This window comes from Curcuma longa, unplaced genomic scaffold (genome assembly GCF_044706935.1).
Source record: "Curcuma longa cultivar G26 ecotype Majalengka, Jawa Barat unplaced genomic scaffold, ITB_CL_G26_1.1 contig_19166, whole genome shotgun sequence".
NCBI classification, from domain to species: Eukaryota; Viridiplantae; Streptophyta; class Magnoliopsida; order Zingiberales; family Zingiberaceae; genus Curcuma; species Curcuma longa.
In genome coordinates this window covers 16,778-31,209 of record NW_027431018.1, presented here as the reverse complement: position 1 = coordinate 31,209, position 14,432 = coordinate 16,778, and the positions used below count along the sequence as shown (strand labels likewise).

Sequence of the window (14,432 nt, the reverse complement as noted above, 5' to 3'; positions counted from 1 at the left end):
TTCTGATGTAGATTGGGCAGGATCTCCCATTGATAGGAAATCTACTTCTGGTTTTTGTATATTTGTCGGAGATAACCTTATTTCTTGGAAAAGCAAAAAGCAAAATGTTGTGGCAAGATCCAGTGCGGAGGCAGTCAGGAACTTATATGGCTCAAACAGTTGCTTCAAGAGCTAAGATTTGGAGAGGTTACACAAATGTCACTTATATGTGACAATCAAGACGCTATGCATATCGCCTCGAATCCAATTTTTCATGAGAGGACAAAACATATTGAAGTCGACTATCACTTTGTCAGAGAAAAAGTCATATCTGGTGAAATATGTACAAGTTTTGTTAACTCACAAGACCAACTAGCAGATATATTCACCAAGTTACTAAGAGGTCCTCGAATTGACTACATATGTAACAAGCTGGGAACATATGATTTATATTCTCCAATTTGAAGGGGAGTGTTAGAATATTTAGGGATAAATATTTTTTTAATTCGTTTTTTCTTTATAGAATAATTTTTCCTAGAATAGGTCCCTATATTCATATATAAATAGGGACTTATGTCTTGTAATATCCCAAGTGATTCCATAATATTTTACAATTATCTTTGTAATAAGTTGGGCTTGATTAATATTGATGCTCTAACTTGAGGGGGAGTATTATCTGTATATATTAGTTAATATATATTCTCAATTAAGTAGTTGTCAATTAGTCTAATTATAGTTTCCTTAATTGGATTCTTTCCTTTGAATGATTCTTAATTTGTATATAAATAGACCTCTTCTTATGTAAAGAGTAATTTAAGAGGAATAAGATTTTCTTTTGGTATTCCAATTAACAAAACACAATTCCAATACAATGCCTCTAATATCTTTGGGTAAAAGCCATTCTTACTATTACTTTTTGATCAACTAAGCTTCTTCTTGTATTCTTGGAGATAAAAAGTTGATTCAAACCCTTCTTATCCAGATTGTGTAGCTTAGGTATTTGGTAGTTTCTTTTTTCTTTTTTGTTTGTATGTGTTCATAAATAACACCATGGTAAGCTTCATTCTAGGGCACTTGTATGTACACTTGAAAAGTTTTTATATCCATGGATGTTACTTGAAAATGAACTATTTGCCATTCTAAATTTTCATTTCTAGGGGGAAGCATCTACACACTAAATAAGTTTAGATTTGCGTGCTCTCAATCTACCTCTAATATCACCAATATCAACTCAACCACCTCTAGCTTAAATCTTATCTCAATCTTCTAACATTGCAAATCAAGACATGTATGGAAGATTATGAAAATAGTTTAAAAAGTGAAGTTAATTATATGGATCCTCCAATGTCATTAGGTTTGATTCTCTACTATATCATATATATTTAAAATTTTATCATTGGTAACTAAGTCTCATTTGGTTTTCTTTTTTAATTAATGTGCATATGTGTCATGGTCTCACATTGCCTAACTATCATGTCCGTAGTATCTTGTTCGTGTCTTTTGAAGTTTTTCTTCAATAAGTGAAACTTAGACTTTCTTTCTAATATTCTCATTTCTTTTTTTTTTTTCTCGTATGTCCACACATTTACCTTAACATCCTTATCCCTATGACTCTTATCTTCTACCTTTATGTCCGCTTTGTAGCTTAACATTCTACTTCATTGTCCAACATTCTACTTCATATAACAGAGCAGGTCTAATTGTCATTTTGTAAGGATTCCTTTTAAGCTTTAGAGTTATTTTACGATCACAAAGAACGCCAGATACTCTCTTCCATTTCAACCATACTACTTGTATCTTATATAAAACATCTATATCAACCCCTTCATCCTTTTGTAAACACGTTCTCAGATACTTAAAACTTGTAATTCGTCATCTTATATTTTAAGAATTATCTTGCTACGTCTACTATTATTAAATTTAAATTTTATATATATTCTATCTTTACTCTATTAAGCCTAAAATTTTCTACTTCTAGTGTTTTCCGTCAAGGCTCAAGTTTTTTATTTACTCCTTCACATGTTTTATTGACCAAAACAATGTCATCTGCAAAAAATATATACCATGGTCACGTGCCTTGATTGTGTCTATTGAGTTCGTCCAAGACTAGTGTAAAAAGACATGAATTTAAAGTTGATCTTTGATTTAACCCTATCTTTATAGGAAACATTTTAGTTATAATCCGCCTAGAGTATTCATTCATGTCATTACATGCATATATATCCTTAATTGTTGCATTATATATTATGATGACACCTTTATTTTTTATAATTCTCTATATAATTTCCCTTAGGTAACTATTATAATTTTTTTCTAAATCAATAAATACCATATGTAAATCTTTCTTCGATTCCCATTATTTTTCAATCAATTATATGAGAAGATATATAAATTCTAGCATGAATCCAAATTGATTTTCCATTATCTTGGTCTTCTTAATCATTTTTCTATCACTCTCCTAAAGTTTTATGGTATAATTTATTAGCTTAATGCCCCTATAATTAATACAATTTTATAATTCTCCTTTATTGTTAACTAGAGTACTTACCCAGAATAGTTATCCTCCAATGATCAAATTTTTTTTTTGTTTTCAATATTAGGTTGAATGACTTCATAAGTCATTCAATATATTGTTTCTCTAAGCACTTCCATACTTTTATTGGAATATCATCCGGTTCAATTACTTTTTCATTTTGCGTCGTATTTAATGCTTATTCTATTTTTGAAATTTGAATTCTCTATAAAAATTACATTTTCATACTTTTCTAGCTTATTTAAATTTCTTAAGTTAAGTTGGTCACTTAAACTTTCCATAGCTCCCTTATTTTCTCATCCTTCACTAGTACTCTATCATATTCAATTTTAATGCATCTTATTTGGGTATGTTCCCTTATTTTATTTACTGTCTCTCGCTTTATTGTTGTATAGATGTCCTTTTCTTTTGTATCAAGTTGTTGATACAAGGATTTAAAAGAATTATTCTTGGCGTCACTCATTGCTTGACTTCTTTTTTGGCTATTGTATATTTTTTAAAGTTTTCTTTGTTCTTATAAGTGTACATTAACTTATAGGTTGTTTGTTTTTCCATTACTTTCTCTTGTATTTCCTCATTGTAGCACCAAAATTCTTTATTTGGTTGTGCCAATTTGACGCTATTTTATCTCATATTGTATTTTAGTCACCATGTATGTCTTCTAATAATTGTGCTCTTAATAATTGTGCTCCTAGCCTCTCTAAAAATACTTTGCTTCCTATCTTTTAACTTTCACCTCTTGATCTTAGGAGTCATGTATGCTTTTTTCATTGATACTATCCTTGATGTGTGTATCTAACACCACTTACCTATATTGGATGGTTAGCTTTTCTCCTATGATGCCCTTGCAATTTTTATAATTTTCTCTCTCTTCTTGATCGTATGTGATATCATCAGTATTCAGTCTGTCCCAAGTCAACAAGATGCACCTGCGTGGCCTAATCTTGAACTAGCCACGTCATCATGCTCAGCTGATTTATCGAATTGCCAAAGGGGTTGAAGTATTGCGGGAGCTTGAGCCCGAATGGTTTGAGGTTGTCGAATTCTTGAGCACCGAGTGCTTAGTGATTGCGCTTCCGTGCGACTGAGTGAGTTACGTTCTCGAGTGCCCGAGTGGGTTGTGTTCTCGAGCGTTTTGGTAGTTCCGCTCTTGAGCACCCAAGTGGTTGCGTTCTCGAGCGCTCGAGTGGATTGAGCTCCTGAGTACGCTCGAACATTGAGAGCCTTGGATTATATGATTATGTGGTTATTATGAAACAATTGCATCAATTATAAAGGAATATGCCATTTAGTATAGATGAAAGAGGGGCGTCCTTTGGGAAAAGGCATGATAGTTTTTCACTGTTCTTCATCCCAATATAACCTAATGACACCAACGCCGAGGAGGTACATTATTCTCGGCTATTTCACTAATTTGCTACGCTCTCATTTGAATCTTTGAGGTCTAACTTGAGTGTCTAAGGGGTCTTGCCAAGGTTTGCCTCGACCCCCTTTTAACTCTCTTCTTTTGAGCATAGGATATCAATAGTCCGAAGGTCATCCTAATTCCAGTTCATAGTCAACCTCTTCCTCGCTATCGACTCTTTGTTCCACAAGTGTCACTGACCTATCCAAACTCTTTGCTCGTCATCAACCTATCCCAATCCTAGTTGAATCAATATTAATGTCAAATTTTGACTTATTATTTTCACTTTTGAACATGACCAAGTGTTCTTCTTTCTTCTTAAAAATGTATTAGCTATTATAAATTCATATGCTATTGCGAAATCTAATATAGATTTTTCTCCTTCATTTCTTGTTTTAAAATCATAGGCCCGATCCATCCTATCATACTCCTTATTTCTTACTCCTACATATCCATTTAGATTTCCTATTTAAATTATCTTGTTTGTCAAATTTGTTTATATTATGTAGGTTTTTCGAAAACCTATGTTCGGTGTTTTCATCTGAAACTACTTGAGGTGCATATATGCTAATTACATTAATAGTTTATTTTATTATCACTATCTTTGGATCTATAATCCTATCTCCTTTCTTAACTACTACTACTATTTTGTCTCTTAGCAAATTATCTACAACAATACCTGCTCGATTTCTTATTTTATTTTTTCTTGTATACTATAACTTAAAATTTGAATTCTCTATTATCTTTGTCTTCTCCTCTACTCATGTTATCTCTTATAAACACAAAATGTTAATTCTTCTCTTAATCATCGTATTTACTACTTTCATTGCTTTGACAATGAACGTTCCTACGTTTTATATTCCAAATGTATAACAATTGGAATTCCTATAATATTTGTTCTTATTTAATCTATAGTGTGAAACTCTTGCATATTTAACACTACACCTAATTGCTTATGGAGATACAGCCCTTGCTGAGACATTGTAGTCGGATCCTGTAATATTTTTCTTCCGAGGAATAATTTAGTATTAATGCAATAGTTTAATGGATCCATACATAACATGTCTATGTTTTACGTTGACTGACAACCTAATGCAGCCTCTTTGTTTTATCTGGGCTTAGGAGTGACCATGGTGGAGTTTATTCGTGATGGGTGAAATTTGTGACCCATCACATGCATTGAAATTTTGTTAGTCTCTATGTCCAATCAAGTTGTTTGAAGCTCTTGAATCTACAATTCATAAATTCAATTTATCTTTTCTAATACTTAAGGCAATTATTAAATTTCTACTCTAAAGAAAATTTTAGAGTAGAACAACTGCTGCAATTGATTGATCAATTTCTTTAAAATCTCCAGTTGTTCTTTACTAAAAGTGTTAGACTCAATTTGTACAAAATTTTCTTCTTTGATTGCGATGTTGCTTCAGTTTTGTGAGTGTGAGAGCTTTTAATTTGCAAGTTTCCCATGAATCTTCCAGCATGTTTTCTTATTGTGACCAAACTTGTGACAATGTTCACAATATGGGTTTTTCTTCTTCTTAGAGTCTCAGTGTTTTTTTTTACAGTTGGAGTTGGAGTCCCCAACATCACCTTTTTTCTGCTCTCTTGTCTTTGAACCTCTAAAAACTTCCCATGGGCTGAGTTGTGGCCTTGCCCCTTAAATTCTTCCTCATAGTTAATAGATTTTTGTTGAGCCCAAAAGAAATTTATGTTTTTTTCTTTCAACAAATTGCCTATACTTAGACTTTGTCTTCAGGGCAACTCTGTGAATATTATATGAGAGTGTTGAAATATTAGGTCACTCTCATTTCTCCTTGCCGCAAATCATGTAAATTTTTTGCTATCTTGAAGAGCTTTGGGATATTCTCTTTATATGAATAAGTTTTCCTCACTGCTTTTGAGAATTCTCCTATTGTCCCATAACAAAGAAAATTTTCTTCTATCTTGTTGGTAATTGCCCTTTCCTTGGCTTCATATCTCATGATCACCAATTGGGATTATTGGAGATAATTGTTTCTATTAAATTTGTGTCTTATAATGATGATTTAACTGTCATCAAACATTCCACTAGGTTGGAGACATTGGAATTTTAATGAGAGGTGATCTCAAATGTTGCAGAGGAGGAAGTGAGTCTCTGTGGTCAATCTGAATGTCACCACATGGAATTGTATGGACGTCCTGAAGGCAAAATTTTACAGGCAATGTGAAGGTGGTGTGCCGACAGCATGAAGGTGGTGTGTGCCAACAGTGTGAAGGCAGCATATGGAGTTTTACATAAAATGCACTTCTAATTGATTTTACAGTAAAAGGCACTTCTAATGGCAGTGTTTTTCTCAATCTACCAAGCATTACCCAAACTTGGTTATTGTTCTTATAGGTTACTTCCGCGATATAAAAGGCTTGAATGTTATTATTTTTTTGTGTTTAAAGCTGAAATGTTCTTGATTTCAAGTGGTTATTTTACTACGTAGGAATATGGTAGCAAGATAATGAAGCTTTGACTACATTTTTCCTCAGCATATCTCATTCATCAACCTCTTTTTATGCATTATATTGGCACTTGATGATTTATCTTCGTTTACATTCAGGTTAAGGGCATCAATGGAAGGCCTGCTTAATGCTTTTGATCCCAAGTTATCTGCAACCCCTTCTGGTGTGTTTGATGTACAGAAAGAGGTCAAATATATTCAACTCTACAAGTTCTCAGTTCCCCCTTAAAGTTATCAAATTTTGGTTATACAGTTAGTTAGATGTGTCTTAATTGACGTAGTGTCATGGATAGTTTTTTTCACTATAGAAGCTGGGTTCTTTACTCTTACAAGGTCTGTTTCCTCCTTGCGTAGGGATCTGAATTTGAATGCGTGCCTATTTCATTGATGGAACAAGTAATCAACTTTTTAAATGTAAGTACTGGTTATCTGAATCTCTTATATATTTATTGTTAATTATTGATGTTTCATCCCTACATATAGGGTGTGAGAGAGGATCTTAGATTCTCCATGACTAAGGATGCCATGATCATTAAGAATGAGCGTTTTGATGCTATAAATATGTGCAAGGACATGGCAGAATTACCTGATGGCAGTTCTAAAGAACCACAAGCAATGTTGAAGGATATTAATTTCGATTTCCAGAGGAAAATCACACTGCAGAATGAAGTTAGGCCCTCTATTGACGATGATAGTATCACCATGGCGGGTGATGTTGAGTTTCCAAGATTACTTTCAGGTAATTTTCTTCTTGAAGGAGACATCTTTTCGGTGGGAAACCCCTAGTTTCCTATGGCGTCTTATTTTAATAATTTAGATGCTTAAATTCAGTAATGACACGATTGTCAGTGCTGTTGGTGTTTTTCCAATAAGCAACATTCCCTCTAGAGTTGTACGTGCATTGTAGTTTTCTTCTTGGTCACCTATGCTAGTTGTCACAGGTAATGTTACACGTGGAAAACATAGAATCTGATGCAATTTCTCCACAATTATAAGATGTTAGCTTACGTTGTGTAGTAATAGGATCCATGGAATGAAACTTCCTTTATATCTTTGATTAAAGTGGTACTGTAAACATAGCTCATGGATCTATGCTGTGTTCAGACCTTGAGAAGGAAGACCAGCTTTTTGGCTCAGTATTGCAAGTTAGGAATCAAGCTTTGGAGAGGATAAGACAACAGAAACAACAGTTTATTCTTGTAGCTTCGTTGATTGACCGTATACCAAATCTAGCTGGCTTAGCACGAACTTGTGAGGTAACTTATTATTTGCATGTGCTGGATTGCATAGTGTTCTCTTAAATTAAACCTGAGGATTTCTTTTGGGATAGATATTCAAAGCAGCCGGTTTGGTTATTGCCGATGCTAGCATTCTGCAGGACAAGCAATTCCAACTTATCAGGTTAGTTTTTTCTTCTTTTGTCATCCTTCTAAGGTAGTTACAGTAGTTTAAAATTTCACTCATGCAGATTGAGTTCCATAATTTTATTCCAGAAAATCAAATTCTTTTCTCCTTCGAACTTGCAAACTGCGATTGGATAAAATTTCTCCACAGTTTGAAATCCTTTTTGTTAGGTGGTTGAAACAAACTTTTCAGTGTCCCTATTATGGGACAATATGAGTTGATGAAAATTTTAATACATGTAAAGAAAAAGAAAAATATGATATAAGAAAACAAGATAATTTAAAATTATCTCCGACTAAGGTATCCACGTGGCCCTTGGCTTAGTATCCACATGGCCCTTGGCTTTATTCAATCAGCAAAATTCATTTAGCCTGCTTTTTTTTTTTTTTTGAAATTCCTAGCAATATTTGTAAGATCAGTAGGGATCTGAGGTAAAACATCTGAAATCTTTTAGGTTTACTTGAGTTTATTCACCTCTTTCTCATGTTTGATTTTAACTGGTAAGTCATTGCCTTCATGCTGACTTGATCAGACAGACCACATTTGGTTTATCAACTATAAGCGAACATATGACATCTGAAAATTTTTTGTTTTATGTCGCTTGCTTCCATTGTTGAAGTTCCAGAAAAATGTATTCATCGTAGAGAAGAAACCTAATCCAAATATATCATTGAAACATCCAAGCCATGTCATCAGTTGATTCCTTAGATTTGGATGTTTTATGCATGAGTAAATTCCTTGCATTTAGAATCCAGTCTTCAACAAATGCTTCTTCCACAGTGTGACAGCTGAGAAATGGGTACCTATTATAGAGGTTCCAATTTCCAATATCAAAGGTTTCCTGGAAAAGAAAAGGAAAGAAGGTTTTTCTATCTTGGGCCTTGAGCAGACGGCAAACAGCACACGCCTTGATCAGTATTCCTTCCCTACAAAAACAGTAAGCAATAGTTTGCTCATAGCCTACTTGAATTCAGTGGAATCTTGTACACTAGTGATTGTCCGACACCTCATTCATTTGCAGGTTCTGGTCTTAGGCCGTGAGAAGGAAGGTATTCCTGTTGATATTATCCATGTACTGGATGGCTGTGTTGAGATTCCTCAACTGGGGATCATCAGGTCACTCAATGTTCATGTCAGTGGCGCCATAGCACTTTGGGAGTATACACGGCAGCAAAGGCACAAGCTATAGTAATCCCGTTAAGGATTTGGTGATATAGAATTTATTGGAAATTACTCGGCTCAATTGTTATTCTTTTGGGATACATTCTTTGTTCTTGCAGGTTCTCATCACAATATATTATTTTGCAGATGAATATATGCTGTCTAAATTTCTCAAATGTGTAATACAGTTCCAATTGGAGTAACTTTGTATTGGATTTTGGACAGAACTTATATTTCATACATCTTTTATGTGGTCCAGATGCTTGCTGCAATGGCTGTTGTAAGTGATGGATCTGCTGCATTAGACAGCAATTACAAGTAATAGCACTCCCTTCCTCTTCCAACAATCGACAAACGTAAGCATTACACAGCAATTACAAGTAATAGCACTCCCTCTTCAAACAATCAACAAACGCAAGCATTAGACAGCTATTACAGGTGACCCTCTGATGATGTGAAAGCCTCTCTTTCATCACTGGGCATTTAGGGCAAGCTTCATTTGGCATTAACTAAAATTTTCTGACCATCCCCTCATTATTCATTACTATATTATATTCTGGCAGACCAATGAACCCAAAGTCCGAAAGGCTTACCCCAAATCACCACAAACTAAACCCCACAACTTACAATTGAAGCCCCCAACTAGAAGCTAGTGTTAGGACTGTTAGGTTGAGATGGATGCTAGAGAGGAGGGAGGGATGGATAATGTATATACCTACAAATGTGATTTATTAACTAATCTTGTTATTTCCTTAGTAAGGTTGTAGAAACATTTGCAACAGAATAATCATAAATACAAAGGCAAGTATTCACAATCACTAACATGCTAGTTTATTATGGTTTGGCAGACCCTTGGTCCTTTCATGATTTATAATTTGTTGGTCGATCACTCTTGAAAAGTAATTATATTTGCTCTTTTTTGATAAGTATAAGAGGTGTCAAAATTTCTTACATTATAATGAAGTATAAGAGGATGATTAAAAAGCTTACAAGATGCTTCTAATAGGTTTAACTAATATATTTTGCCAACCTTGAAATCTCCAATGAGTTTTGCCTTTATAGCCTTTGAAATCTCTGATTTGTAGTTATCAATCAATTGATTTGCATCCATCAATCAATTGTTATACATTAATCATTGAATATCCCATTGTTAAGTAGCAAGGATTTTTTTTTTAATTTTCATCTATAACATTAGTTGATTAGTTCCTAATTTAGCTGATTGACTAGCCAATTGCTCTCATGAATAGAAATATTCTATTAATTGGATTCTTAGCTTGTGTTAACTAACTAGTTGACTTAGCTATTTGTCAATTGGATTTAATACCAATCGACTAAACCAAATTACAATTTGGTTCAAACCATAAACCTTGCATAGTGTTTAAAGTTTACTAGTCGATTGACTTGTCATCAGTCAACTCATCTATAGTTGATTGAATTTCAATTTTAGTCAATTGGATTTTGATTTTTTTAATGATTTAATTTACTTAAGTTGAGTTCTACCCTCGACCTATGAGTATAAGTCACTCAACTTTAATAGCTCACTACTAAAATTTTACAATCTTAGCTTGACTTTGCCACTTAATCATCTCTAATTAGGTTACTCGATCTCTCGGATTCACACAAGCCTTTAGTTCATCTCCACATGCGATCTTTCATGTCTTCACCTAGATATGTGCCTCCATCGATTGTCATCCTTGCCATCTCAATGTTTCTCATCTTACAATCTCTTAGTCACATTATGCAACCTTCTTCGATCTCTTTAGACTTCAAGTTACCGAGCCTCCAATTTGATTGTGCTAAGTCATGCTCCAGAGCTGCTCTAATGTTATGTTAGTGCTATTCATCTTGCAACCATTTGGATATCTCATACTATCTTTCTTCAATTCCTACAAACCTCCAAGTTTACTAAGTATACCACATTGACCAAACCAAGTTATCATCATCATAACCTCGTCAAGCACCAGCACTCCAAGTTTCATGTGTGCAAATCATTGCATACTCAAATAAACATCTACATACCCAAACATACATATCAAATTAAAAGATAATCTAAGTTAAACTCTTTACCCAAATATCAAAATCCAAAGTCGCATCGAACTATTTGGGGACGATTGCACCAATAGCTCGGACATGCTGTCAACCTCCAATCCTTGATTAACCTTCAAAGTTTATCACTATGCACTAAGAATAGAATTAAAGATATGTAATTTGTGTAGAATGTATTGTGTAGAGAAGTAGAACTGAGTTACCTATAAAACCTACATTTAGAAGCCTCGTTACTCTTGATATGAATTTGGTCCTAAGGTAGTATCAAGGAACTAACTACCTATGGTGGTTGGTTAGGATGTTCTAGATTGATGAGATGGACATTGCTAAAGGTAATGCCAAGTTGCTATGTGACATGGAAGCTGTTACGGGTGTTATCTTACCCGATTCCCCCTTCTCACCCGAGTCAAATCATCCAGATTCTACCCCTCTCTCTCTCTCTGACACATTTTTAATAATGATGGGACATGCCTCACTTATCCCACTCCTTCTGACACATTTTCAATAATGATGAGACATTCCTCATAGCATTAATTATCCTAGCAATTCCACTTCCTCTGGCATCGTCATGCCAGCCGACGAGACATATGCATTAACTAAGATGGGACAGAACCATTACCCCTCCGGTATATATACGACCATTCCATGCTCCGTGCAGGTATGCGATTTTGGCCTCACTGCTTTCATTTCCTTATTCTGCTGCTTGCCCAGTTTTCTTCTCCACAGTCTAACTTGAGCGTCGGAGTGGTCGCGCCAGGGCACCCCTGGCCTTCCCTCTCACGCTCTCTGTGTGTTTACAGGCCCCCTCCTCTGGTGTCGAAGGCTGGTCGTCGATGATCTGTCCGGAAGCGGATTTCAACAGGAACATATTTTGGCGCTGTCTGTGGGAACTCTCTTTCTCCTGATTTGAGACGTGCCATGGACAATCTCACCAAATCAGCCCTCATAACCATGATTCTCACGAGCCTACTATTTGCTCGATCATATGGGCAAAGAATTAATTCGGTCAAGATTTCTATTCATTTGGGGCCTTCTCAGATCTCAATCTATGTTGCTGTAGACCAACTCCTAGGAGCTCGATTTGCTCCTTATTTTTCCATGTATCTTCTCTTCTCATTTCTTTATATTTAATGAACGGGCTCCTTGTAGGCAACTTCCCGAGTTCCCGGTCATTCACTCAACCTCCCCTGACTCGGACATAGTCGGGGTCGAGTTATCTCCGTCAACAATATTCAGGTCTCGGACTTGCTCCATCAGCAATTGCCCTTTTCAGGGTTCAACCTCTCCCGGTTCGGACATAACCGGGATCGAGCTTTATTCAGGTCTCGGACCTGCTCCATCAGTAATTGCCCTTTTCAGGGCTCAACCTCTCCCGGTTCGGACATAATCGGGATCGAGCTTTATTCAGGTCTCGGATCTGCTCCATCAGCAATTGCCCTCTTCAGGGCTCAACCTCTCTCGACTCAGACATAGTCGCAGATGAGCTAGCCATTCGGCACAGCCATTCGGCCAGTCGGCCACTCTGCTCAGTCAGTCATTCGGCCAGTCGGCCATTCGGCCAGTCGGCCACTCTGCTCAGTCAATCATTCGGCCAGTCGACCATTCGGCACAGCCATTCGGCCAGTCGGCCACTCTGCTCAGTCAGCCATTCGGCCAGTCGGCCATTCTGCACAGCCATTCGGCCAGTCGACCACTCTGCTCAGTCAGTCATTCAGCCAGTCGGCCATTCTGCACAGCCATTCGGCCAGTCGGCTACTCTGCTCAGTCAGTCATTCGGCCAGTCGATCATTTTGCACAGTCATTCGGCCAGTCGGCCACTCTGCGATTCTGCACCTCTACATTCCGTGACTCTGCGGTTCTGCACTCTGCCCACTCTATACAGGTTACTCAGCCACTTATACAGGCTATTCAGTCATTCATCCAAATCTCTCAGCCATTCATCCAGGCTACTCAGTCTCTCATCCAAGTCATTCAGCCATCCATCTAAGTGTTTAGATCAGCTCATCCTGTGCCGGCATCTCATCTCGGCATCTCACCCCAGTACCTCAATATACTCTCTTTATGACTAATGAACATGTTTCTTCCCAAGTCCTTTATATATTTTCTGGTCTCGGAACATCTCCATCGACAGTTACCCTTTACAGGGTTTAACTTCTCCCGACTCAGACATAGTCAGGATCGAGTTCATTATGGTATCGGCCCATCTCTATCAGCAATTGCCTTTTTTAGGATCTAATCTCTCCCGACTCGGGCATAGTCGTGGATTGATCTACATATTCCCTGGTTTCGGATCCTGGCGTCTCGAAGACTATTCTTGGCCTCGGGCTAGTGAATTCTTTCAATAATTGCTCTTCTCGGGATTCATTCTGACTCGGATATAATTGTGGACCGAGCTCTATTCCCTTGGGCTATTATCGCCAGGCGGATAAAATTTAATCCTGGCACTCTGAGGTATTCTAACTTCGGCATCCCTTCGGACTCCAGGTGCTTCTCCCCCTTCAACCTTGTTATATCAATTTTACAGTAATCTGTTTAGCTAGCTCTAGCTTGACTTGAAACTGCCCTCGTCCTTCTATGGCCTCAATATATAATGTCTTGAGTATGTCAAAACATTGTCGGTCAACTCTCCCTTGGGTTCGGCCGACCCTGTCCAGCTCTGAAAACTCGGCGCTCAGCCAACTTAAGTTGGCGTTGTTTATCCCTTCCGACCCGATTCCTCCGGCTGAGTTCTCTGTGCTGCCGAGTCCCTAGGTACTCGGGTTTAGGCTCCGAGGCTGAATACCAATCTCAACCACAAAAGTAAATAGTGTAGAAGTGTAATTGCAGACTTGGATTATGGTCCAAGGACTGCTTCGGTTCACGTGGCATGACCAAGCATAACACTGAAAAATATCAGTTCCATTTTCCACTCACACTCACAAAAGACGTTATAGTAGATTGTTTATTATCACGAGTCGCGTGCTGCCTCCGCCCGACTGTCAGCTCTCACTGCCAAATTGTACAAGCGACTTCTCGAGTCAGAATTCTCTGTCTAACTTCCATTGCTCCCGTGTCACCCGAGTTCACTGGTGCTCGACATGCCTGTCGGATGTCACTGCCGACTATTGCCATCGTCCTTGACCTTGCAACACCTCTGTTCGTCCGACACGCGACTCCTGCGTCTGCCGACTCGCCGACTAAAGCCATCCGAGTTGTCGGCTGGCGATACCACTGCCTTGGGCCGAATCCACACGAATCGCCTGTCACGCCGACCTCCTTCTCAAGTATTGCCAAGCTCTCGACCTCGTTGCGTTCCCTAGCTGTTCACGCACAACAACTGTTCCTTGTCGAGCTCCCGACTTGGCTGCTGCCGATCTGTCACTGACGCCTTCTCGCGTCGCTCGACGTGCATGACACACCCATGGGGCGGCCGAGC

General features: G+C 37.4%; 1 protein-coding gene across 1 annotated transcript in view; it reads left to right on the top strand.

The window, feature by feature from the left end:
• Nucleotides 1-9,155, top strand: part of LOC141817043 (uncharacterized) — a gene marked incomplete at its 5' end in the record, with an annotated part of 84,008 nt that extends 74,853 nt beyond the window's left edge. Inside the window, 7 exon segments of the mRNA XM_074704740.1 lie at nt 6,506-6,593; nt 6,761-6,820; nt 6,890-7,145; nt 7,511-7,662; nt 7,737-7,807; nt 8,591-8,747; nt 8,832-9,155. Coding sequence (XP_074560841.1) covers nt 6,506-6,593; nt 6,761-6,820; nt 6,890-7,145; nt 7,511-7,662; nt 7,737-7,807; nt 8,591-8,747; nt 8,832-8,999 — 952 coding nt within the window.
• Nucleotides 9,156-14,432: the final 5,277 nt, after the last annotated feature.